This window comes from Cervus canadensis, chromosome 11, assembly GCF_019320065.1.
Source record: "Cervus canadensis isolate Bull #8, Minnesota chromosome 11, ASM1932006v1, whole genome shotgun sequence".
NCBI classification, from domain to species: domain Eukaryota; kingdom Metazoa; phylum Chordata; class Mammalia; order Artiodactyla; family Cervidae; genus Cervus; species Cervus canadensis.
Window position 1 is genome coordinate 50,549,155 of NC_057396.1, and position 27,993 is coordinate 50,577,147.

The 27,993-nt window shown below is 37.8% G+C and overlaps 1 protein-coding gene across 4 annotated transcripts in view; it reads left to right on the forward strand.

The window, feature by feature from the left end:
• Positions 1–27,993, forward strand: part of UVRAG (UV radiation resistance associated) — a 314,400-nt gene that overhangs the window by 206,900 nt on the left and 79,507 nt on the right. For all 4 annotated transcript variants that reach the window (XM_043482966.1, XM_043482964.1, XM_043482965.1 and 1 more), the window contains one exon: positions 26,683–26,761. In XM_043482966.1, coding sequence (XP_043338901.1) covers positions 26,683–26,761 — 79 coding nt within the window. The remainder of the gene's footprint in view (positions 1–26,682; positions 26,762–27,993) is intronic.

Consider the following 27,993-nt stretch of genomic DNA (forward strand, 5'->3'; position numbering starts at 1 on the left):
CAGTATTCTTGCCTGGAGAATTCCATGGATAGAGGAGCCTGTTGGGCTGCAGGTCACTCTTTGTGACCCCATGACACATGCTCACAAAGGCATGAGCAACTAGATATCTGGATCAACACTGAAAATGTAGTATTAAAAAAAGAATCTTAAGTGAATCTGTTGGTTAACAATAAAATAAAGAATACTTAGGTCAAAAATTGAGTGAAGGCAATAACTTAAACAGGTACGGTAAGCAAACTTTTGCCTTGAAGGCATTTAATAAACAACCTGATCAGGACAATATGAAAAACAAGTTAATAGACAAATCAATTTATGGACATAAATACAAAAATACAAATTAAAATGTATGCAAGCTGAATCTAGCAGTTCAGAGGAGTCCATGGTTCAGCCTTAAATTCTACATAATTTACTCATTAACAGAAATATCATATAGTTGTTTTAATAAATGCAGGAAAAGCATTCAATAAAATTCAGCACTTAATTTAGAAAGACAGTAGTAGGTTCTGATTAGAAGCATAAACTGTGGAACCACATGGCATCAGTTTGAATCCAGACTCTTATTTATTGTGTCCAGTTGGCAGAATTGAAAATAGCACTCCAGTTCCCACTCTCCTGATATATACATGCCCTGTGCACTTCCTTCCCATTAGGTGTGACAGGACTTACATAATGGAGTGAATGAATATAATGGAATTCCACTCCCATGATGAAGGCCACTAATCGTTTGACTTTTAAGTTAGTATTAAAGGAGCTTATCTGGTGGGCCAGACCTAATCAGGTGGCCCCCCCAAAAGAGCCAAGAAGTAGTGACAGATACTCTTTGCCAACCTGCAGACATGCAGACTGCTATGTTGTCAACTGCTATTGGAGCAGACCATGTAGCTAAGACATGAGGCAGCCTCTAAGAGCTGAGAGTGAAATCTGGCTGATGGCTCACAAGGAACTTACTTGCTCAACCCTACAACCACAGGAACTAAATTCTGCTGACAAGCTGAGTGAGCGTGGAGAATGATGCTGAGCTATACATGAGAGCACAGCCTGGCCAATGTCTTGATTTTGTACTTGTTAGATGTTGGGCAGAAAAGTCAGCTATGCTTTGCATGGACTTTTGACCTACAGAACATATGAACTAATAAATGAGTAGTTTTGTAAAAAAATTAAGGTGTGATTGACCTATAACATTGCATTAGTTTCAGATATACAATATAATGATTCAGTATTTGTATATGCTGAGAATTAATCATTAAAATAAGGCTAGTTACCATCCATCAGCACACAGAATTATGATTTTTCCCTTGTAATGAAAACTTTTAAGATTTATGATATGTATTGTTTTAATCTGATAAATGTTTTATATTTCTTTAAAACAATAATAGGAAACCACTACACTGTGTGACCTTGGACAGACAATAAAGCATTATTGTCTATAAAATGGAGATAATAATAGTACCCACCTGGTTAGGAGTCTGTGTGGATTAAATAAGCCAATATATGAAAAATATATGTGGCATTTAGTAAAGCCTCAAATGATTACAAATAGTAGTATCAGTTGTTGTAAAACTAGAATAAAACAATTTCCTTAAAATGATAATGATGGGATGGGGAGGGAGGTGGGAGGGGGGTTCAGGGTGGGGAACACATGTAAATCCATGGCTGATTCATGTCAATGTATGGCGAAAACCAGTACAATATTGTAAAGTAATTAGCCTCCAACTAGTAAAAATAAATGGAAAAAAATTAAAAAAAAAAAAAGAATAGTTATCAAACCTATAGCAACTATTAGGTTAAATAATGAAACTATTTCCATGAAAGTCAAAAAGCAGATTAGGATGCTAGTTATTATCTTTAGAATAAAATGTTATACTTGATGTCCTGGTCTGTGTAATTAATAGAGAAAATAGATGAGGTATAAATATTTTAAATAAAGGGATAAATTTTTATTGATATGAATATTATAAAAAATGTGAGGGAATCTGTAAACTATTAGAATTAGAAAATTAGCACATTTGTTGGATATAAGATCAACATGAAAATTAATAAGATTTTATATACCAGTAATAACCAAATAGAAAGTACCATATGAGTACCTTGTGATATATTTAATAAAAATGTGAAAGACCTTTATCAATTAAAAATGTAAAGCATTATAAAAATGATAATGAAGGACATGAAAGATCTAAATAAATGAATGTACATATATACATGTAGTTGGTGTAACTAGGTCGTCTGCTACTGTGATTTATGTGAAAGTATATCAGAAACTAAATTGGCTAAAAATAAATAGGATATTCAAGTACTTTTTGGAAACTTTGATTTTTTGTCCAGAAAATCATTGGAGATCCCTTCTTCCTACCAAGATGCAATAAAAAAAAAATCCTTTTATAAGTCAGTGAGTGAAAACTTTAGCATATAAGCAGCAAAAGGAAGGAAGGAAAGAAGGAAGGATGGGACACAGACAATATAAAAAGCTTTTGGTTCAGTAGTTAAAGTAAACAGCTCAATCAAAGGATTATGAAAGGATATTAATTCCATCAGATTTTCAGTCAGGTAAGCAGAATCACTATGAATATTATGGTATAAGGGATTTATTATAGGAGCAAGATATTATAAAATTGTAGGAGAAGCTGGAGAAGAGTCCGAAAGGGGGAGTTAGAAGATTAGAGAGGGTCACTAACCAGTTCTACAGAAGCTTGGTGCATGTGGACAGCTCAGGCCAGGAAATGGGAAGCAAGATCTAACTAGGTGCTGAGTAGAACCCCAAAGGAGCTCAGGTGAGGAGACATCTATGGAAGACTGTTACCACGGCATCTGTTAGTGGGCCTGGAGTCACTGTTTGTCAGCAGCACCAGCAGTTGGGAACAAGAGCTCAATGTAGAATGGGACCACAAAAGCCAAATGGATCCGCAGGCGGCCTGATGTCTGTCTCTTACTGGGTCTAACCACCATTTGCTTCAGAGCTTAATGGTTGCTGCTTCACTTCTGTCTTCCAAATCTCATACCAATTGTGGTTCAGCTCTAGCTTGGATCCACATGGGTGATGGTATTCTGGGAAATAGTTCCTGTTTAGCCAAATGCATGCAGTAAAAACCCACAATAGATACGAATAGATTCTGTATTCTAGGAATACAAAGATTAATAACAACAATAGTAATCACTCGAAAATTATAGTTGCTCTGTGTTTCAGATACTGTTGAAAATGGTTTACCTATATAATTATATATTTATTGTCACAACAGCAATATGAGATTAATGCTCTTATTATTCCCCTTATAACAATGTGTAACCTGAGTCACAGAAGTCATTTACTTCCAGGGCTACACATTCTTTTCTAGGATTAACAGCAGCTACATTCTGGCAGAATCTAGTAAAATGAGAACATACTTAGCAACTGTATTCAAGAAACTTACTCAAAAGAAGGCATATAATGCTGTTAAGTGTATTTATATTAGTTTAAAAATTAGGAAAAAATAGAAGCCGCATAAATCTTCGTTAGTAGGGAAGTGGAGAGGTAAAATCTGGAAGGTCTGTAAGATAGAGTACAAAATTAGGAGTTCAAAGAAATGCATTACATATGTATATCAGCAAAAAAAAAGGTTGGGGGGGGCCTTCCCCAGTGGCTCAGTGGTAAAGAATCTGCCTGCAATGCATGAGACTTAGGAGATGAGGCTTCAGCCCCTGAGTTAGGAACATCCCCTGGAAGAGAAAATGGCAACCTACTCCAGTATTCTTGCCTGGGAAATCCTATGGACAGAGAAGCCTGGCGAGTTATAGTGCATGAAGTGGCACAAGAGCCAGACACAGCTGAGCATACATGCACATCAGCCAAAAATACCTCTTAAAAAACAATATTGAGGGGAAAAGTGAGTTGCAGAATGATACACATGGTCTATCATTATTGATTTAAACATTTGTATTTTAAGAATATAAAAAGTGATGTATATAGATGTTCACCAAATTTATAAAGCTAGTGGCTTGTGAGAAAAGCCATAGCAGGTGAAGTTGCTTGTCTACCCACAGCCATTCTTGGATTCCTACTTATCAGCAGAGCTCCATTTGGTTACTCTTTCTCTTCATTTGCTATATGGAAGTTGGGCCTCAGCCCCAGGGAGTAAATTACAACTGGCTTTTTACCAATCACAGTCATTCCATTCCATCACCAGTGCTTGGTTACATGTGTAAACTGTCACAGTTATGGCAAGTTTTCTGAGGTGTTTTTGGGAATGGTTTTATGTACTAAGCCAGATATGACTTGGGGTGCTAGTAATATATATAGATGGTGGCCGAGTGGAAGGATGGGAAATGCTGGGTTTTGGATAAAGTTATCAAGTTCCTAAGTTAGTTGAAACTAATCTCTCTCCATTCTTTTTATTTAAATCAGTTAATTTGGATTTTCTGTTAGTTGAAGTTGAAAGAGTCCTAACTAATGATAGTAGGGGTAGGGAGCAAAGGAGGCTTACTTTATCTGTAAATACTTCATTTATTTTAACAAAAAAGGCAAAAAATTAAAATTAAAAAAAAGGTAGTGAGTGTATAGTAATTTGCTCATTATTCTCCGATTTAAAATTTAAAAATAGATGAGTGCCACATGAGTTATATATGCATCATCAACAAAGACATGGAAATGATTATTATCAGTTGAGGGGCATCTGGGAAGTATTTCTCAGCAAATCAATTAAGAACCGATTTCTTTGTATTCATTTAATAAATACATTACTGGCTTTTTACTCTTTCTGTAAGCTACTGTACCATTTAATGTGGGGCTTATGTTTGAAATCACTGTGTTTTTTATTTGTGAAGAGCATCTTAATAACTGGTATGGATCTTCATTATTCTGTGCGATAACTTCCCTTCTGTCTGTGCTAAAGTCTACCTTTTCAGTTAGATAGATCATCTCTAACATTATATCCACATTTGATGAAAAACACATAACCATTTTTGTGTGATTCAAAAGCATATTTTCCTATCATTTAGTTAAGTAAAATTCAGAAAAGAAGTTATTCTTACCTCTTGTATAAGAGTGAGCAGAACTCTGGCTCATAAATTTATATTATTTTTTCGTGGGATAGTAATCAAATTCAATTCTCAAATTATGACATATATGTGTATCTGGTTCTAGGATACAATAGTTTGAAGAAAGGTTTGAAGAAAGCCTGTGGTTAAAATATGGACTTTGGTATAAAACCTGAGTTAGCTCTCCTCCTCCTCACCCTAACCTTGGACAAATCACTTTCCAAGCTTCATTTTGGGGAAATGATATCGGTTTGGGGTTTGTCTATATGTAACAGAAGCCTCAAATTAACAATGACTTAAGTGTATAAAATTTTATTATTGCACATAAAAATCCAGGAATCAGTAATCCAGGGTTAGAATGAAGTTCCATAAATGCTTCAGAAAATCCAGGCTCCTTCAAGCTCTCTGCTCTGCCATCCCAAGGGTATGGCCCTCATCAAACAAAATGGTTGTTGGAGTGTCAGTCATTATTCAACCAGCAGGAAAAGAGCACTCTTCCCTTCTCTCAAGATCTAAAGACTTCCACATTCTCCAACCTCCACAAGAGACCAAGAAATGTGTTTCTTCTGAGTGAACTACTAACCTTTAGGGGTTCTGCTAACCACAGAAAAAGAGAATGAGTATTGGGTAATGATCACCCATCTCTGCAATAGGGTTGTTTTAAAAATTAGATTATATGTGTAAAGCACAGCACAAAAATATGACAGATAAAATCTATTTTAGTTGTTAATAATGAACTTTAAACTTCTAACTGAACAGATGTGCTTATCTTTTCTCCCCTAAGTGAAAAAAGGATTAAAATTTAAAAGGCATAAACCCATAGTGACAAAAAGAATATGAGAGGCAACCTCAAGAGAAAGGACATATCAACAAAAATTTATGAAAACCAGAAAATGGGTGGGGGAGTAGCAACTGACCTACTTAGCTGACTGGAAAAATTTAAGAGCATGCAAGGAGTAAAGCTAGGAAGTAACCCTGATTCTTGCTGCAAATATCCCAAAAAGCTCAGAATTGGAGGTAGGTGAGACAGATATGGCTGGAAGTCTGGATTGGAAGTCAGTGTGTCCTAGCCTGGATTAGAGGGGAGTCTGGGGGAGAATGGATCCATGTATATGAATGGCTGAGGCCCTTCACTGTTCATGTGAAACTATCACAACATTGTTAATCGGCTATATTCCAATACAACATAAAAAGTTTAAAAGAAAGAAATGTGCCATAATGTCATTCTCATGCAATTATCTGCATCTGCAGAAAACATGAAGTTTATTCTTAAGAGATTGAATGAACTAGACTAACCCTGGGTTTAGGGACAGCCACCATAAATAAAGGCAGAGTTGCCAGGCTAAGAAGAGAAATTAAGTGGATGTCTACATAGCTCAGTTGGTAAAGAACCTGCCTGCAATGCAGGAGACCCCGGTTTGATTCCTAGGTTGGGAAGATTCGCTGGAGAAGGGATAGGCTACCCACGCCAGTATTCTTCGGCTTCTCTTGTGGCTCAGCTGGTAAAGAATCTGTCTGCAATGTGGGAGACCTGGGTTTGATCCCTGGGTTGGGAAGATCCCCTGGAGAAGGGAAAGGCGACCCACTCCTGTATTCTGGCCTGGAGAACTTCATGGACTGTATAGTCCATGGGGTCGCGAAGAGTCAGATATGACTGAGCCAACTTTCACTTCACAAGAGTAAATACAATTCCTTACAGTTGTATGTGTTCCACTGAAACTGTTAAGCCTTAGCTGACCACCCCAGAGTAATAAAACTTGCCACTTGGCCAATCCTGTGGCAAATTTTCAGTCACATTTTTAGTGCCTCACTTTAAAAATGGTCAACCAAGGATCATCGGATATATTTGGAGAGAGCTCTTACATGAAATACAGAAGCTAAAATAATCAAAGAAATGTGGAGGGAAGAAAGAACAGAGATCAACATAAAACTGAAAAATATATAAGTATCTAACACTGTACAACTGGACTAATGTTACATATCAATTATACCTCAAAAAGTTGACTTATAAAAAGCAAAAAAAAAAAATTTAAACACTATTAATATGCTCTATGAGACAAGGAAAAGTAATTAATCCAAGAACAAAAACAAGATGGTATGAAAATGAGCATTCATTAGAAGACAGACAGAGCTTCAGAAATGAAAATGATGGAATAAAAAAATCAGGACAGAAAGTTAGAAGGTGAACTTGAGGAAATCTCAACAACAACCATAGAAAAAAACCAGAGAGAGATTGAAAATTTGATCCAACATTCATATAACAGTGAGTACAGGAAAGGAGGAGAAAATAGGAGGGTAGGAGATTATCCCAAGAAGTAATACAAGAAAAATTCCAGTCATTGAAAGACTTGATTTCAGACTGTAGGAGCCCAGTGAGTGCCCAGCAGCATGATACTAATATTTTGAAATGTTAGAGGTAAGGTGAAAATTCTGAAGGCTTGCAGAGGGAGACAGATACATATGGTAGAATGGGAATGGTGATATCTGACTGCTCAAAGGCAACACTGAAAGAAAGTGAGGGAACAGTGCCCTCAAAATACTATGGGAAAATTATTCCTATAATTTTTTCTATAATTATAATTTCTATAATTATTTCTTTAATTTTCAGCTTATATATGACATACCTCAGCAAGACTGTGGGCTTGATTCTGGGCCCCCACTATAAAGCAGATTTTTTGGTTTCCTAGTGCATATAAAAGTTAGGTCTACACTGTACTGTAGTCTTATCAGGTACAGTAGCATTATGTCTAAAAAGACAATGTACCTGCCTTAATAAAAAAAGACTTCACGCTAAAAATTGTTAACCATCATCTGAGCCTTCAGCAAGTGGTAATCTTTTTGCAATAGTAACATCAAAGATCACTGATCACAGATCATAATAAATAAAATAATGAAAAAGTTTGAAATACTGCAAAAATTACAAGAATGTGGCACAGAAAGGTGAAAGTGAGTAAATGCTGTCCAAAAGAAGTGGTGCTGGTAGACTTAATGCAGGGTTGCCACAACCTTCAATTTGTAAAAAAAATGCAGTATCTGTGAAGCATGATAAAGCAAAGCACAATAAAGACAAGGTATGTCTGTATCTGTTCAAGTATCAATCAGATAAGAGGGTAGAAAAGTAACTTCAGACACAGAGATCATAAAAAGCATCGACCTACACACCTTTCTTAGGGAACTCCTGAAAGATGTGCTCTACTAATACAAGGGAATAAACCAAGTGAAAGGTAAACATCATTCGAGGAAAAGAAGGGATCCAGAACAGCAGAGAAGCATAGGGATCTCCTAATGATGGTGAAGGGAAACAGTAGAAGGTCAGCTCTTCAACTGGCCTCCAGAGCAGGAGAACAAAGAGTGAAGTGAGTAAATTGTCCGATTTAGTCAGTTACATTTTGAGGAAATTTTCATTGCTTTCAGGGAGTCAGGGTGTGAATTAGTTAGAGGTACATCAATAAAGCTTCCCTAGTGGATCAGACGGTAAAGAATATGCTTGCAATGCAGGAGACCTGGTTTCTATTCCTGGGTTGGGCAGATCTAGAGAAGGGAATGGCAACCTACTCCAGTATTCTTGCCTGAGAAATTCCATGGACAGAGGAGCCTGGTGGGCTACAGTCCATGGGGTCAAAAAGAGTCAGACACGACTGAGTGACACACACACACAATACCTCAATAAATGAAGAAACTAGATGGTTGTTGAACTCCAGGAAGAACCAAGTTGAAAAGAAAGAAAATATAAGTATTATTCATTGTATGACTCAACTCAAAGTAATAATTACATAGTTACAATATTGTAACGTTGCATGTTAATTTCACCCCAAAATGTGATGTGTTTTTGTCTTTTGGTCACATGTGGCTTGTGGGGTCTTAGTTTCCTGGTTAAGGGACTGAACCTGGGCCCCGGCAGTGAAAGCACCAAGTCTTAACTGCCAGAACACCAGGGAATTCCAAAAAAATATAGTGTTGACCCTGTCATGAGAATGTTTAAAAGTGTGGGTGTTTTGGGAAGAGATGGGGAAGTAATGTGTAAAAGAGAGAAATTTTCATCTTCTTCAGTAGGTTGTCAATAGATTGTTTATAAAGCCAGAGAACAACATGGACATGGAACAACAGACTGGTTCCAAATAGGAAAAGAAGTACGTCAAGGCTGTATATTGTCACCCTGCTTATTTAATTTATATGCAGAGTACATCATGAGAAACGCTGGGCTGGAGGAAGCACAAGCTGGAATCAAGATTGCTGGGAGAAATATCAATAACCTCAGATATGCAGATGACACCACCCTTATGGCAGAAAATGAAGAAGAACTAAAGAGCCCCTTGATGAAAGAGGAGAGTGAAAAAGTTGAGTTAAAGCTCAGCATTCAGAAAACTAAGATCATGGCATCTGGTCCCATCACTTCATGGCAAATAGATGGGGAAACAGTGGGAACAGGGGCTGACTTTATTTTTCTGGGCTCCAAAATCACTGCAGATGGTGATTGCAGCCATGAAATTAAAAGACGCTTACTCCTTGGGAAGGAAAGTTATGACCAACCTAGACAGCATATTGAAAAGCAGAGACATTACTTTGCCAGCAAAGGTCCATCTAGTCAAGGCTATGGTTTTTCCAGTAGTCATATATGGATGTGAGAGTTGGACTCTAAAGAAAGCTGAGTGCCAAAGAATTGATGCTTTTGAACTGTGGTATTGGAGAAGACTCTTGAGAGTCCCTTGGACAGCAAGGAGATCCAACCAGTCCTATCCTAAAGGAGATCAGTCCTGGGTGTTCACTGGAAGGACTGATGTTGAAGCTGAAACTCCAATACTTTGGCCACCTGATGTGAAGAGCTGACTCATTTGAAAAGACCCTGATGCTGGGAAAGATTGAAGGCAGGAGGAGAATGGGACGACAGAGGATGAGATGGCTGGATGGCATCACCAACTTGATGGACATGAGTTTGGGTGAACTCTGGAAGTTGGTGATGGACAGGGAGGCCTGGAGTGCTGTGGTTCATGGGGTCGCAAAGGGTCAGACACGACTGAGCGACTGAACTGAAAGCCAGAGAACCATGAAACAGGAATATAGAATATTAATTATATTTATATATATATATATGTAGGGTAAAGTTTTTAAAAGCCGCTTAAAATGTTGGGTTTAGGAGTTGAGGTAGAGGTAAGGTATTACCTAATAAACTAATATGTTTGCCATCAGCTTTGTAGAGCAATTGACATTTTAAACCCTGTACATGTATTATTTTAATAAATAAATGTAAAATTTTAAGTATGCTTTATTTATACAAAACCTGTTTTATTTGTAAACCAATTTAATGCGGTTCAACAAGCATTTATTCAGTGCCTGTTATGTAATATGTTTTACAAGAGAGAGACATGTAAATACATGATTGTAAAGCAAAGCTGTACGTTGAGTACATGCTTCCAAATGAAGGATAAATACTGATATATCTTAAAGCACCATCCATTCTGACCTGGGACCTGGGGAGGCTTCAGTGGATTGAGTATTTGCAGTGGGCCTCAAAGGATGAGAGGAATATAAATGGGAGATTAAATGCCACCTGTGGCCAGTGTTGTCAGGTCCCACCATGACTGCAAATGTTAACTGTATAGAAAAGTCTGATGGAGCCGTGGGAGGCTGTGTTGACTTCTCTGCCTTTCCTCGACATTTCTATTAGTCATTTTGTCCTGAGGATTTACTCCTCCATACCCTATCACCCAGACACGCTGAATTTTAGTATTGACTTTACCATGCTGAGTTAGATGGTGGTTCTCTGAGAGAGTTGCCGGCGCCCTGCCTCTTAAGCTTTTGGTCTCATTTAGAGAGGGATAAGGAGAGAAAAAGGGAAATTTTGGTTTCACTTAGCCAGGTGTAGATTCCTTAAAAGATAGGATACTGTCTTCCCTAACCACACAAGCAGCTAGATACGGCTGCTGCTGGCTAGACAGCCATTTTCACAATTTGAATATAATTCTTAGAAACCTCGAGAGTAATGTGGGACACATCTAATATTTGCAAAAGAAAAGTAATAATTTAAAAATTGTAAAATAATTCATTCCTGTTATTTGTCAAAAGTGCTATTCAGAAGTAATGGGGCAAGTAAGTGTGTGTGGGGTGGGTGTGGGTCTGTGTGTATGTGTGTGTGTGTGTGTGTGTGTGTGTATAACATCCTCCAAATTTCGGTTTTTGTGCTCTGGATTTGTTTTCTTTTATATTGTTGGGTCCATAAGAGGAAAGGCTGGCCTAGAACTAAATAGCAGAGCTAAACCATATGTTTTGTACCAAATTAGAAACAGGTGAAGGTTGTTAAAATCCAGCAAGAGCTTACAAAAGCTTTAGACTCAAGTTTGTATTAAAGGCAGGTGGTTATATGTACAATAAAAAGCAGTCACCAGCACACCAGCTTATTGATACATATGTGATTGATCTTTTTGGATAAAAACAAGGAGGAGTTAATAAATCACTGCACAAAGCTATAAAGATGTTTGGGCTTGAAAGCCTAGCCTGTAAGAGCAAATGTGGACCCTGAAGGAAATTTATGAAGCATAGATCCTTTTAGCTTTACTTAACAGCTAACATCTGACTGACCCAGGGGGACCATGGAAATTTATTGCTGGGCCATTCAAATATTTAAGCTGTTGTGTGATGTAGAACAGGTAAAGATTAGCCCAATAACAAATATGAGGCTATAAAATAAAATGAGATTTCGATGACTTGTAAGTACTTGTCAGAGGTCAGCTCCAAATGACTGGTCAGAAATGGGAAAACCTTGTTGATAATTAAAGCAGATTGATTATGACAACCTAGATGTTAGCATTGGTTGCTCCCAGATCAATGATCCTTCAAGTTGCCTCCTCCTGTGAAATCCATACTTAAACAAAATGACTTTAGGGGCCTCTAAATTGTCCTTTTGTGTGTTGAAATCGGGTAAGATGATGAGTTGAGGTGATTCCTTTTGCAATTTTATAATTGCAAAAAAAAGAGATATGTTTTTCTCAAACAGACTGAGTATATGGAATTTGTAGACAGCATATTCAGTCTAGAAAACTGACTAGCTAACTTATGTATGTAATTTTGAGCTTTGACATCTAGAAAGCAGGCAAGAAGTTTTTAGACTTTCTAATAAGTCATCTTAAATTAACCTTTAAACTTATGTAGTTAACAGATTTATGCACACAGTTATTGAAAAATCAGTTTAGTGAAGTTAAGTGGATATTTCCAAAATTTGTGGATTTATTTCCAAGCCTTTTGTCTACTTTGCTTTATATGAGTCTCCAAAATAATAAATGTATGTAATATTGTTACTAAGATTTTAGAAATTGCTTTTTGGACTGTAATAAGATCTATGGTTATTGTTGTCAACATATCTGCCTTTTTGACTTATTAAACCCAGAATGTTCTCATATGAAATAACTAGATTTGCTTGTTTTCACAGTGCCAGCTTATCAAATCAGTTGGTATATTTGGTAATAATTTGTTTCATTAACATCTGATTTGTGAGTTGAAATCCCACAAATTTTTATAAAAATCTTGAACAAGTGAAGTTTACAAAATAATACAGATTTACAAATTGGGATTATTATTAGGCGGGGGTGTTGGTGGGGACCATGGTATAGAATTAAAGTCTTAAGATTAGGAGTCAGGATGTCCCTGGCAGTCCAGGGGTGAAGACTCTATGCTGCCAATGTAGCGGGTGAAGGTTCAATCCTTGGTCAGGGAACTAAGATCCCACATGTCACACAGCATGCCCAAAAATTTAAGAAAAGAAAAAAATTATAAGATTGGGAGTCAGATAGGCACCAGTTGTAATTCTCCCTCCACCATTTCATCCGTTCATTCACTCCTGCCTACATTAAACAAGTAAAAATGTTCCAGATATTATGTTCTAAGAGCTAGGATGCAGTATTAAGGTGACTTAGGTTCCCAGTTTTCATTCTAGTGGAAGATACAGAGGAATAAACTCACAGTTACAGTACAAAGTCGAAGGTGCTATGTTGGTGAGTGTGCAGGGTTCTACATGAGAGAGAAATAACTAATCCCAGCTTGGGGCAGAGAAGTGAGGTCAAGGGGAGTAAGATCCCTGGTTGTAGTTGGGTGTTAGGAAAGAACATGTGACCTTGGGCACCTCAGTAACAATGCCTGTAGGACAAGTGCTGGTGGTGTATGGATAGTGTATGCTAAGTGCAGCACCTACTGCTTCATCGATACTCAGTTAATAAAATCCAGCGTCAGCGTCGCTGTTGTTCTGGCAGTGCTCGTTGGCTCTTTCACTCGTGCTGAGTTTGTTGCCTCCTGTTAATGCACAGCAAGCCTCATTCTGTTACTTGAAATTTCCTCCCCACCAAAGAATTTTTCTTTTGAACAAAACTCAGGGCACTTTCTAAAAATAAGAGTTGGATGTCTAGGTATATTAAAGTTAAGAAAGAAACAGTGAATGACAAAAATATTTCTGAATTTTAAAATTTTACCTTTTGGAAAATTTATTGGACTATTATTTGTTGGTTGCTACTTAATGTTTGAATTTTTTCTTTGATTTATTCATTTATTTGCAGATATTTGTTGAGTACTTCTGTGGTTAAGACTCTGAGCTTAACATCCGTATACTCAAGGAGCTTACATTTTAATAGAGGAAATAAGACAAATTTGTTATCAACAACTAAAATGTATGGTTGAAAGTACTGGGGGAATAAGAATGCTTTGTGATTTTAGAAGAGAACACATTGAATAACAAATATTCAGAAGTGAATAAAATATAGTATCTTGTGCACTTAAAGACAGATACTGAGGAGGCAAAGCCTAGTAATAATAATTGAATGCCTGCTGAATCCTGGTAACCATGCTGGGTCTTAGATTTTTTCGTTTAGTTTAATTCTCATAGCAGTCCTGAAAGATTGGTATTTTAAACCCATTTTAGAGATTTAAAAACAGGTTGAGTAGTATGCACAAGTTCACACAAGTAAGTAACAAAGCTGGGAGCTGAGCCTATGCCTTTCTGACTTTAAAGCCTTAACTTCTTACACCTAAATCCCCTTCTACTTTTCTTCACCTCCCAGAAATAGGTGTTATAATTAAATAAATAATTGTGATGTAAAGTTGAGCACCTAAGTGGTTTACAGAGCATATACCATTAGTTTCACTGATACGTTTAAGCAAGCCTATATTATATGCACACATTGTGAAGTTGTCTTTAGAAATTTAAAATGGAGAGTGGTTTTTCTTCCAAATTCATTTTCCAGATGGAAATATCTTGGCATTTCCAAGTATGGTAAGTATGGTAGGTTTATGCACCTTGCATGCTTAATTATAGGATTTAAAAAAAAAAAAAAAAACTACAAATTTTGTGGGAAACAGGTGCTGTTACACCCGGGCAAATGCAGGATGGCTGTTAATGTTGTGGAATGTGATTTTGATTTACTTGGCAAAATTTTTATTTTATTAAAATAGCTATTAAAATAGACATGCTTTCCATCTTTTAATTTTGCTCTCTTCATTGAAATTTGCCTATAGACTATTTTTCAACAGTTACTAAAAGGGTGTGGAAAAACTGGAAGGTTTCTGCAAGGAAATTGATATTGAATTCTTTAACAATTTCCACAACCCTGCAACTTACCAAGTTTTTAAAAATGGGGATTATTTTTAACCTTCTTACTGAAATTATTTGGAATTCTATTTCCCTGAAATTCCCTTCTCTTTTTTAGTACAACTATGTCTAAAGAACTATATTTAATATTGGCAAAGAGAATAATCTGATGTAAATCTTTTCATTACATGATTTCACCTTTAAAAACTTGTGATGGCATCCTATTACCTATTATATCAAATTTAATTTATTTCTTCACAGTTATATATGATTTCCTATTAGATATTCTATTTTTCTTGCCTTTCCCCAGAGGAGGAGAGGGGAAGATCACTCTTCTTGTTACTCTTTTATGAGGACTTACTTTTGTTACCCTCTGTCCGATCTATTGCCTCTCTTTTCACTTCCTTCTGAGATCTTTGCTGTGTTTTCTGATATCACTCTTCAGTGATTGTAATATATACAAGTCTTCAACCTCTTTACTATGTAACTGTAGTATACAACTGCTTGATATAAGTTAAATCACTGTCCCTCCTCTGAAAGTATCACCCTGGAGTCTTTTCAAGAGGAGACTGTTTCTTCTACCTCCCATGTCTCTTGAGTGTAGAGAAGGTAATGTCAAAACCATTTCTCATATACCTCATGTTTTGACATTTAGAGTGGATTTTTTTTAATTGTTTTTTTATGTGGACCAATTTTTAAATCTTTATTGAATTTGTTGCAATATTGCTTCTGTTTTGTTTTTGGTTTTTTTGGCTGGGAGGCACGTGGAATCTAAGCTCCCTGACCAGGGCCTGAACCCGCACTACACGTGTTGGAAGAAAGTCTTAACCACTGGACCATCACGGAAGTCCCAGAATGGATCATTTTCAATACCTTTTTCTCTATATGATAAAATTATTTTCAGTAACAATCATGAAATGACACAGATGATAATAGCCAAAAAAGAAAAGCAGAAAATTTTCTTTTATTGAAAAAAATATGCATATATATGTATTTACTTTTTCTTTTGAACATGATTTCTGTGTACCCATCTTCAGGGAGCAATTTTAAAGGTTTGTGTTTTACTGTACCTTGTTCAAGGCTGACTGTAAATATTTTTGTATCTGGATAACCTTATATAACTACACCAGGAAAAAAAGTAGTTCAGAACTAAGAAAAATTGTGCATTGCTATCATTGTTTATTTTGAAGCTACTGTTTAAGCATGGGAATATGTAATACCAGACAGTCTGGGGACACAGACTGTATCCAGAGAAAGCTTGGAAGATTCTAAACCCTTTAAAACTTAGTCAGTTTGAAAGTGTGTAGTTTAGCCCACTTTGTTGGACTGACTGTACAACTAGTAGTTCTTCAGATTAACTTCCATGTTGATATAAAGTTTATTAGCATATGCATAATGAAAACATCCTAATTTGAAGATTGCATTTATACTGAAATCCAACAGTCACTTCAGCAATTATTTAGAACTTAGACCAACAAAAGATTCCTCCCCCCCACCAGGATTATTTTATCACTGGCATTAAATTTGTTGTTTTTAATCTATTTTATTATCATTTTAAAAGCCTATTGAGATTTATGCACCTTCTTATAGACTGCCTCCATCATCCTGCCCTTGTTAGGCCACTGTCGTTAACCTAGTAGCTTCAGGCTTATAGTTTGTCTCTTTTCAGTATCCTAAATATTCTTACTCCATCATCCTTAACCCACTTACCTACAGTAAAGAAGAAAAAAAATGGAACAGTTGGATGATTGGCGCACTGTGCATTCAGTGTCGTCTATTTCAGTTTATTGATACATCCTAAATATCTGGTTCTCCTTCTCTCTGACTGTCTCAAGCCTCTTCTTATGTTTACCCCTTTGCAGTTTTCCCTTTCATTCTTGACAAAGCATCTCATTTCTGACTTTATAAAGAAAATAGAAGCCACCAAATGGGAATACCTCAACGTTCCATCAAAATACTTTGAAACGTTTTGTAATCGTCTCCATTACCTTCAAAATGCCCTCTACTTTGTTGACCCTGACCCAGCCCTCTAGTCCCCCAGCTGCTTCCTCTAAAGTGCATCTGTAAAATCAACAAAGTTCCCTGTGTCTTCAGGCTCTCTTCTCAGGGAATTCGGCCTATCTCTTGCCCTAACTGAATCTGATACACTGGTAGCTGTTAATTTTCTTATATGCTAGTAGGTATATTCAGATTCAGATGAGATTGGGGTTTTCATGTTCCTCATTGCTTTTTCTAAATTCTAACCTCTTTATCCTGTTGGCAAAGCAAACATACAAAAACCTATTCCTTTGAGACATGCTCTTTTCCCCTGCCAGTCTTTGTTATAACCCCATTACTCATCATGTGTTTTGGCAACAGAGAAACAAAGTACACAGATAACATAGGAAAGAGAAACAGTTTTTCTTTCTATTGAAAATCTTGTTATGATGTATGACATTAACACACAAATAGATGATTCATTCAACACCTTGGCCTTTCATTTGCTTGATTTTTGGCACCAGTGACCTCTTGTGTCCCATCATTTTTATTTATTCCCATGGTTACACTCTTAATCAGGTCATCATTTCTATTCCATATCCGGAATCTGATTCTAGCATCTTGCTCTCTGATGACTACCTTGGTCTTTTCAGCCTGTATGTTAGCCTCCTGTTCATTGTTCTTCTTGGTGACCTTCAGACATGTCTTCTTTATCCAGTTACATTCAGTTCAGTTCATTCGCTCAGTCGCGTCTGACTCTTTGCAACTCCATGGACTGTAGCATGCCAGGCCTCCCTGCCCATCACCAACTCCCGGAGTTTATCCAAACTCATGTCCATTGAGTCGGTAATGCCATCCAACCATCTCATCTTCTGTCATCCCCTTCTCTGCCTGCCCTCAATCTTTCCCAGCATCAGGGTCTTTTCAAATAAGTCAGCTTGTAGCATCAGGTGGCCAAAGTATTGGAGTTTCAGCTTCAACATCAGTCCTTCCAGTGAATACTTAGCACTGATCTCCTTTAGGATGGACTGGTTGGATCTCCTTGCAGTCTAAGGGACTCTCAAGAGTCTTCTCCAACACCACAGTTCAAAAGCATCAATGCTTCGGTGCTCAGCTTTCTTTGTCGTCCAATTCTCACATCCATACGTGACTACTGGAAAAACCATAGCCTTGACTAGATGGACCTTTGTTGGCAAAGTAATGTCTCTGCTTTTTAATACACTGCCTAGGTTGGTCATAACTTTACTTCCAAGGAGTAAGTGTCTTTTAATTTCATGGCTGCAGTCACCATCTGCAGTGATTTTGGAACCCAAAAAGATAAAATCTGACACTGTTTCCACTGTTTCCCCATCTGTTTGCCATGAAGTGATGGGACCAGATGCCATGATCTTAGTTTTCTGAATGTTGAGCTTTAACCCAACTTTTTCACTCTCTTCTTTCTCTTTCATCAAGAGGCTCTTTAGTTCTTCACTTTCTACCATAAGTGTGGTGTCATCTGCATATCTGAGGTTATTGATCTTTCTCCCGGCAGTCTTGATTCCAGCTTGTGTTTCATCCAGCCCAGTGTTTCTCATGACCAGTTTACATTACATGGCCCATTATTTTAGTAACACCTTTGTCTTGCCCCACTGTGCCTTCTTATTCTTACAGCCTTGCTGTCCATTTTCTCTGTACCTGCTGCATGCAAGCAGATGTGTAGAGAGTTACACAGTAGTTTCATTATAAATTCCTGATTAATGACCACTTCTGGGCTCCCATTAGTGCTCAGCAGTTCTGTTACATTTCTTTGTTCAACTTGTTCTTCCATTTGATCAAACTTTCATCCAAAACAAAACATTGAGTTATTTATGATCTCTCCCTCTTTACCACCTTTCACATCCAAACCATAACCAAATTTTTATGAATTTATCTTCTAAACATCTTCCAAATTAGTCTCCTTTTTTCCATTTCTAACATTGCCACATTAGTCCAAGCACCCATGATCTCTCACCAAGGTCATTGCCACAGGAAAGTCTCTCACCTTCTCCAAACCATCCTCCACTTGCAGTCAGCATATTTTTTTCAAAAATGTTAATCTGTCTTTGTCAGGAAAGTTCAAGGAGAAAGAGTTGATTAAAGAAGGAACACATCAAGTGAAAATGTGAGCAAGTGACACCTTTGTTTGAAGTCCTTCCATGATTTCTTATTTTTCTTAGGGGGAAAAAAAAATCAGACTGTGTCCTGACATGAACTTGAGACATTTGAATAATCCACCCTCCTATCCAGCTTTAACTTCCTCTCTTGCCAGAACTCCCCTCAGACTAACTGTACTGGCCTTCTTTCAATTCCATGTAGCAGCACGCTTCCCTCTGTGGTGTCTTCTCTGTATATGCTGCTTTCTTTGGTTGGAACATTCTTTCCCTTAGTTCCTCCTCATCTTTGAGGTCTCAGCTATAATGTCACTTTCTCTCAGAAGTCTTCCCTGACTCTCTCAGTCTTTGTCCACCTCTTTTCCAGAATAGTGTTCCTTTCCTTCAGAGTATTTACTTTATAAATTATATATTTGACAGTGTGATTATGTGAGCAATGTCTGTGTGCTCCACTGTACTTTAAGCTCTATTGTCATCACCACACCTGGCACACAGTGTGAGTGCAGTGAAAAATTGTTGAATGAGTTAACAGTTTCTCTGGTGATCACTTTCTTTATCCTTCCTATTATAAGGGGAGAATTGGCCCACCTGCTGTCCTAGGTAAATCCTCCTCCTGGGCCCTCCCCACCTGTAGGATGGAGAGCCCGTCCCCTGTCACCTTCTCAGGGCATCCTGCTACGCTTGACCATGTCCTTCTAGTTACTGAGCGCTGCTCTCTTTGTGCCAAACTTCACATCATCTCCATGTCCTAACCTCATCACCCCTGAACTTACACCAGTCTTCCTTCATCTCCCACTGCTTCATTTAAACTTGTGTTTGCCATATTACCAAAGCTACCTACCAATGAACTCATGTAATTACATCCAGTAGACCTGTTTTCATGTCTGTTTGGCTTGAACTGTCAGCAGCATTGACTACTGATGATATCTTCTTTCTTAAATTAACACTTTTTCTGTGCTTTTCTGGTGAGATACCTGGTTTTCCTCAAAATCCTTGTAAGCAGTCTTTCTCAGGCCCCTTTTTATTTTTCATCTCTTGTTGATATTCTTAAGCCTCTGAAACAACCCTGTTCTCCATGATTTCTTTAGGCCATCTCATTTACACCTGTGGGTTTAGTTTCCATTTAAGTTTTTCTGTAATTCTTTAATTGATTTTTTTTTTTTTTAATGGAGAAGGAAATGGCAACCCACTCCAGTATTCTTGCCTGGAGAATCCCATGTACAGAGAAGCCTGGTGAGCTACAGTCCATGTGGTTGCAAAGAGGTGGACACAACTGAGCACACAACTGAAAGAAGAATTGCCATTTTTACCCCAAATTTCTCTCTTAATTTTATGTATAATAGCATTTTATGTAAAATTTATCATATATGTTGTACACATGAATAGTATGTATTACCTGCTTCTCTTCAGCCTTCCCTGTCTCAGTTCATAGGCACCACTGTCTGCTAAGTCACTCTACTGAGAAAACAAAGTGTCATCTTTGACCCCTCTCTCTTCACCACTGTCACAACCATCAGTCACAAAGTTCTTGCATTCTGCCTGCAAATTGTAGCTCAAGTCTCTTCACATATGTTCCTCTTGACTACTGGAAACTTAACGAAAACCATCACCACAGGACCCAGCAATCCATCCTGGACTTATACCTAGAGAAAATCATAATTCCCAAAAGACACATGTATCCCAGTGTTTATTGCAGCACTATTTACAATAGCCAGGACATGGAAGCAACCTAAATGTCTATTAGCAAAGGAGTGGATAAAGATGTGGTGCATGTATAAAATGGAATATTACTCAACCATAAAAAAGAAAATAATGCTATTTGTAACAACATGGATGGACCTAGAAATTGTCATACTGAGTGAAGTAAGTCAGATACAGAAAGACAGATATCACATGATATTTCTTATATGTCAAATCTAAAAAAAAAAGGGTACAAATGAACTTACTTCTCTGAGAGAAAGTCATCTTTTCAGAACCTTCAGAGCTTCCCCTCTCACTCAGAGTAAAAACCAAAGTCCTTACTCTGTCCTGTGAGACCTGGTTTGATCTGGACCCATCACCTTGCTCACTTTGTCTCCTCTTCCTTTTCCCTCACCTTCTCTAGCCATTTTCCATCTTGTGTGCCTCTGGCCCAAGTTGCAGTTCTTCTGCATTATCACCAACTTGCAATGAGTTCTGCATAAAACTTTAGTGATAAAACTCAGTGGAAAAATGTTTTCCTTTTATTAGTCATGACCAAATATAGTAGTCTCTTTTACCCTTCCAGGTGGAAGGAAAGAGAGAGACGAGCATTTCCAGGAAGTGAGCAAAGGTAGAAAGAAGCTTGGTATGTTCATGAGACTATGAGGGACACACTTGAACAGGATAAGGTTGCAAATAAATCCTGCAACCTTAGTCAGATCACTGAGGCCTTGAAAGTGAGGCAGAGAACTTGACATTTACAACAATAACTAATTAGGAAGCAGGGCTACTCACTGACATGATAAAGTTACTTAAGGAAAATAATGGAATATTTTCCAATACCTTATCCAGTGAGTAGAGGACAGGAATGGTGCTAAACATCCTGTAGTGCACACAACCACTAAGAACTTTGCAGAGTGGTGATGAGAGTGAGAGATGCGAATGTTTCACCAAAAAAAAAAAAAAATGACCTGTGAACCTGTTGAGCTGCATACGCAAAATGCAAAAAGGAGTAAACATCAAATGCCTGAGTAACTGAAGAAAGTTGTGGGGGACACTGACCTAGGTGGGAGAAAGTAAGTTGAGTTTGAAGAACACTGTTGGCCTTGGAACATATTGAGGGCATGTCGTCACATTTTCTATACATACAATGAGCAGAAGTGACCTTAATATGCACAATAAAGATTTGGAATTAACCGTAGCCATATCTTCATCCTCAACGGAGCCATCAAAGAGCCAGACATGGTGGTGGGACTCCAAAGATGAAGGTGAGAAACTATAACCAATGTGAAATCCTTTTTAGAAATGTCTGGCTTGGGAAGGAGAGGAAAAGGCTTAATATAATTGTATCTTTTGGGAAAAAAAGATTCAAAATAAATTTATTTCATATTGTTTTTTCCAAATTGAGTGCAGCATGTTCTTAATATACATACACACATAAAGTAATTTAAATATGTATCATATAAAATTTATGTGTGTATATAAATTTTAAAAAATTTCCTACTTTCAGCACATACATAGGAATCTGTTTTTCTCACATTTTATTTGCTGACACTTTAGTAGGTCTTCTTTGCAGCCTTAGCTGATGCCTATCATGATGACCCTATGGCATTATACTCTTGAAATATTTTCTCAGTTCTTGAAGGAAATGTGAAGTTGTATTCAATATATTTAGTTTGGCATATTCAGAACTACAGGATCTTGGATGTGAATGAGATATTATACCTCATCAAGTGCAATGGGCCATCCAGTGTTTGATTCCCCCTGTGTTAGTTTCTAGGGCTGTTGTAAACAAATTATCACAGACTTGGTGACTTAAAGTAGCAGAAATTTATTCCCTCATAGTTCTGGAGGCCAGAAGTCTGAAATCAGGGCATGGAAAGCTCTAGGGGACACTCTTCCCTTGCCTTCTCCAGCTTCTGGCTCCAGGCATTCCTGGGCCTGTAACTGTGTAACTCAGATCTCTGCCTCTGTCTTCACATGGCCGTCTCCTCTTCTCTGTGTCCCTCCTCTGTGTGTCCTTATAAGGACAGTCACTGGATTTAGGGCCCAACTGGATAATCAAGGATACTCTAATCTCAAGATTTTTACCCCTTTTCCGAATGATGTTGCATTCACATCATTGTGAATTTGTGGGTTGTGGGTTTCCAAATATGGACGTGTTTGGCGGCCACCATTCAGCCACCCTAGGCCTCTGAATGCATAGTTAGTATTTTTTGTAGTTGTATTTGCATTTATTTTTATTATACAGAAGGAGAGAGGAAGCAAAGGGACAGGGCCCAACATCGTCCCCCCAACAGCCTCTGAGGCAAAGGTTTGCCTGGGTTCATTTTGAAAAGGCAGTTTTGGGGTTTGTGTTCAAGAAATTCTCCAGTCTGTCAGTCTCAGTGCAAACAGCTTAAAATAAAAACCTCCCAGCTGTTCACCACGCAGGCACATAACACAAAATACAAAACAAACCTGTTTGGAAAATGCCTGACCTTAAAGATGCATTAAACGGAGAATCTTCCAGAAATCAAGTTTGGCTATAACTTCACAAAACCAGAAGCACAGAATAACATTGCTGTGCTTAATAAAAGTTGCTTAGTCATGTCTGACTCTTTGAGACCCCACGAACTATACAGTACATGTAATTCTCCAGGACAGAATACTGAAGTGGGTAGCCCTTCCCTTTTCCATGGCATCTTCCCAACCCAGGGATCGAACCCAGGTCGGCCGCATTGCAGGCGGACCTGAGCCACAAGGGAAGCCCAACTGTAGAACTCCTAGCTAACATAAGAGGAGGAAGATCACAGATTGCAGGCAAGGGGGCGGGGGCGGGAGGGGGTACTCTCACAACACCTGTGTCTTTTTGTTCTGAAGAGACTCATAACCTGGAGAGTAGAAAAGCAGCCTTGCGGGTGGGAGCAGAAGCCCAGTGATGCCAGCTCAGTCTCTGGGAAACAGAGAGGTGGCTCACTGTTTGCCTGCCTCTCTGCTTTTCCGGCTGATCTCTGCCGGTGCCTGGGATCCCGCCTTGCACAGCAGCCCCCTCGCCAGAGCCCTTCTGCTGCTGAAGCCACCACGGCCACAGCCCTTGGCGCCGCCTCCCCTTGACCATGTAGATGATCTCTTCAGGGAGCTGCTGTTTGATGGCGCTGCTGCGGATATAGCACTCGGGCACCCACCGTAATTTGTCCCTGTTCCTGGAAGTGCTCATCACCTCACTGCAAGTTGATGTTCGTCCAGTTGTTGCAGCTCACTGGGTGCCCGCTATACATCTCCCCATTTTGGAGGTCCAGCAACATTGAGTGATTCTGAGCCATTTACAGCAGCAACAAGGGGAGTGTGGAGTCAGCAGGGACTGGGCTCCCTGGCCATTTCCACCAGAGCCGCTGCAGCTCATCATATGATTATTATTTGTTGCTCAGCCTCTAATTGCTGCCTCTACTCTAGATGGTTTGGGTTTTAACTAATTCTGTGGTGACATCGATTTTCCTGTAACTTTTTAACCATTAACTTTTGATTTTCCTGCGTGAAGCCATGAGAACAAACGAGCCCCTTTTCTCTCTGAAAGTCTTTCATTTGTTGTCCATGAGACTTCTGTCCTCCAGGTTAAACACCTCTGGTTCCTTCAACCATTTCTCTCAAAACTATGTCTCCTGTTCACATCCTGGGTATTCTCTAAAGGACCCAGAGAAAGAATACTGAGTATATAACTGAAGACCCAATGCTGAGATCATGTCTCTTCCACTAAGTAGGTGACTGAGGCAAGACAGTTTTCTTAAAATAACAAAATCACTGGACCACCCTACTTCACTGCATGTTTTATATAGTCAAATGAGATTATTACAAAACCTGTAAGAAACATACCTTTTAGAAAGGTTCCCAGTTATTTATCTGTATACTTATAAAAAGAAATTTTAACTCCCAGAACCGAACATAAATCTGTCAATATAGTCTGACCCAGGACAAAGGAGTTGGCACTAGCATGTCCCCTGGTTATCTGCTCTGTTCCTGTTAATACAGCCTGGAATCACGTTAGCTTTATAGTACTCATGTCATAATTAATTATTCACACTGAAATTACTATGTACTAAAGAGTGCTAAGCCATCTTCACAAATAATCTGTTTATTGCTTTCTGATTCATTGATTTTTACCATGTAGAATCAGTGAATTCTTTATACAACTCGGCAATATAATTTAAATTGAAAAAGAATTTAATATTGTTCATTTTAATTGCATTTCTTGTAAAGGTATAATAATAGAAAATATATAGTCGTTCCTCTAGTTATTTCATGTAATGCCCCCTTAAATGAGTTCTATTTGTGCTAAGAACATTTTTCTTATTGTACTTAAATGACCACATTCCTGTCTAAACCTGCAGTTTGCTAGTGAGATTCTCTATGTATATTGAATTAAAATGCCTTTGATTTGTATCTTATGTCCTGATGATAATAGGTTTTATCCTTTTGGATGGATTTCATTTTCCTAGATTGCTTGTTAGTAGGTCTATAAATCCATGTACTATGTGATAGTTCAACATGACATGACGTTTTAAGAATTTGAAAGCAATATAAGATGTGAACTCTGTCCTAATATTTGATCTGTCTTGAAATTTCCCTATTTGACTCTTTAGCTGTACTCACTCTTTAGATTTGTTTTAATGGTACATGCACACGTTGGGGCTCTTTCTTTCTATGAAGAAATCCCAATGAAGTAATAAAGTCAATGTTGTAACATCCATTTTTCAGGATTTAGAGGCTTCATTTTCAGTGTATGTTTAATTCAATTTATTTTCCAACATTTGAAACAGTTTCTGCATTTATAACTTGAAAGTGGAGATATATTGTGGGTTTGGAGAGCTGTGCAGATGGTCTACATGTAGTGATTTATGGAATAACAACTATATAGTTAGAGCTTGAGGACTCTAGTAGATTTCTTCAAAATACCCCTGTGCTGGTATAGCCTCTCAATTAGGTAGTTTCTTTGCAAGCTATTCCATACAAATTTGAATGATTCCCAGATACCCTGTAAAAGCCTGGTGTGTTACACTTTGCTTATCCTGACTTTGCTTTGCTATCATTTTGAACGCATCTCAGTTTAGGGCCAAACCATATGTCCTACTTTATTTTTTTATAGCTTCAATTAAATACAAAGCTACATCTTCTTGATGGGTGTATGAAGCATTTGGTGTTCTACTGTAGAGCATAAAGACAGTTCATGACCTGCCTTGCTCCCCAATGCCTATAATTTTATAGTGCAGCAAGTTTACCTTTTGGACACTATGATATCAGCAACTTGAGAATTTAATATAAAGCTTTAAATTCTGTTTCCTTTCTTTTATTTTCCCTAGAAAACAATATATTCTTCAAGCATTATGGGATGTATCTTAGACATTATGGAATGTATAAACCACAATTGAAATTAAAACTATCTAGTAATTTATTTCTGTAAGATTAAAATAATAATATATTGCAAAACTAAGGAGAGTAAAGTTTCTTCTTGACTATATTTAAGTTGTGATTGATCTGTTTATAGAGAAATCTATTGCAGAGGTTAAAATGTATGATTTGTCTGGAGAATCAGGGAAAAATACACTAGAACATAGATACATGCTAACCTTTTCATGTTCATTTTTAGGAGTAGAAGAAGGAAAATAGTGAAGGAAACTTATTCCCTAAAATAACTCATCACCTATATAACGATCTTTAGATCTCGTGCCTTTGTTGCTTCAGTGAATCAGGTTAAAATGGAAAACCTTAGAAGAACACTATGGCATGAGTACGTTGCCTTGAAGAAGTAGCATCCAAATAGCACTCACTACGAATGTAAATGAATTTTTGATGAGTTTTTGTTCACTGATGCTGTTGATTTGACTAACCACCTCAGAAGAAATAGAAAGCTTATATATTGCTTTCAAGTGTGATTTTTTTTTTCTTAATCTTTCTCTCCTATTTAATAGAAGTTGAGATGTCAGATCCAAAGTGTTAAAGGAAAAAAATTCTAGGATCTGAATCTTAGGGTGGTAAGTTTATGCTATATAAATATGAGACATAGGGGCCTCAGCTCCTTGAGATTGGTGGATCACTATCTTATTTATTAGTCTCTTGTTGCAGGACTTACTCAATTCTTCCTTTGAAACGAAGCTGCCATCATGCTGATCTGCCTAATGTTATGAAGATATTAAGATAATAGGTTGCAGTGACTGTATAAGTAGCTTAGTCCAAATTTTCAGATATTTATGCTGTATCCAAGAAGCTTCCACCTTTGTCAACTACCTGGAGTTGCTTTACTCCAGTTTTGGAAAACTTCTGACCCTACTTTACCTTTTTTAGGTTTCCATTATACCCAAAAGGAGGAGAGAAGTTGCAGTTTGATTACGGTGTCTATCTTCTGAACAAAAATATAGCACAGGTAAGTAACCCCTCTGTGCTCATCTCCTACTTGGCACATGGCAGCCCGCTTTCTTGAATTGCTAACCCCTTTATGAATAAGTTCTACAGTGTACTGTTTTATTTAACTAGTTACAGTGATAATACAGAGTTCTTTTTTGGCCACAGTATTTTTCTGTGCCATTATAAATTCTACAGAGAAGCAATGGGTACAAATTGGACTCCTCCTGCTAAACTCAGAAGCCTTTTACTGAACTGTTACCTGCTAGTGGGTTGTAATTGAATGTGTGGGCTTTATAACCTCTTGCCTCTGCAGCTTGACTGGTAGTAGCTTTCTTCTCACATAACTTTCTTCTCTTAGACCACTTCTAGGGACTCATTTTGCACAGGGAGTTGTTTACGGAGTAAAAGTTTAGTGACTTTGGCAAGTCCCTAATAGTCTCCTCACCTGTTATCCAAGGCCGCACAGAAAAGTCCAAGCACATGGTGCTTCCAGCCCATCTTGAGTTTTTGTGTCTCTCCCAGTGTCACACGCATTCACACCTCACTTAATATCTTTCTATTTGCCATAGCAAGGCTATCAGATGCTTGGGTTTGCATTTTCCTGAAACAGATACACCACGTTTCCTTAGCACACGTGGCTCTACTTCAAGAGGTAACATGCCATAAACTTTCTAATTGTAGAGTAAGATCAGCTTCAGTGCCTTGTTTTTATTCAGACATCCTTCCAGTTGGACTGTCACATGGAAGAGATCCCACTGTTTGGCTGTTATTTAAAGACATTATCAGCTGTATCCTCAGACCTTTCTTTTATATAGAAGCAATAAGTTTTGTGATGTTTTTGTTTTTATGAGCTGAGTTGCTTTTTATCCATATGATTCTGAAGACTTACTGAACAATTCCCATATTCGTTTCTGATGGATCTAGAATTGTTCTTCCATATGGTGTCACCTTTGCCTTTCTTCCTGTCATCTAACTTCAGTTTAATGTTGTTTGGTTTTTATTAAACTCTTAACTTTTCCAATACTGAATCAGATTTCTAGTTTCCAGTCATCGATTAATCATTTGCTTATAACCTCACACTCACACTGCTTTTGCTGTTACTGCCACCCAGCTTGTGTTCTTCATTCCAGGCGCAGGCAGCCTTGCTCTCAGTCTCTAGCCCATGCCTCATCTTTCCGTGTGCCATTCTCCCCGCAACTGATGCTTTCCCTCCCTGCAGTTTTGGCAGAAAAATATCTCAGACTAAGAAAC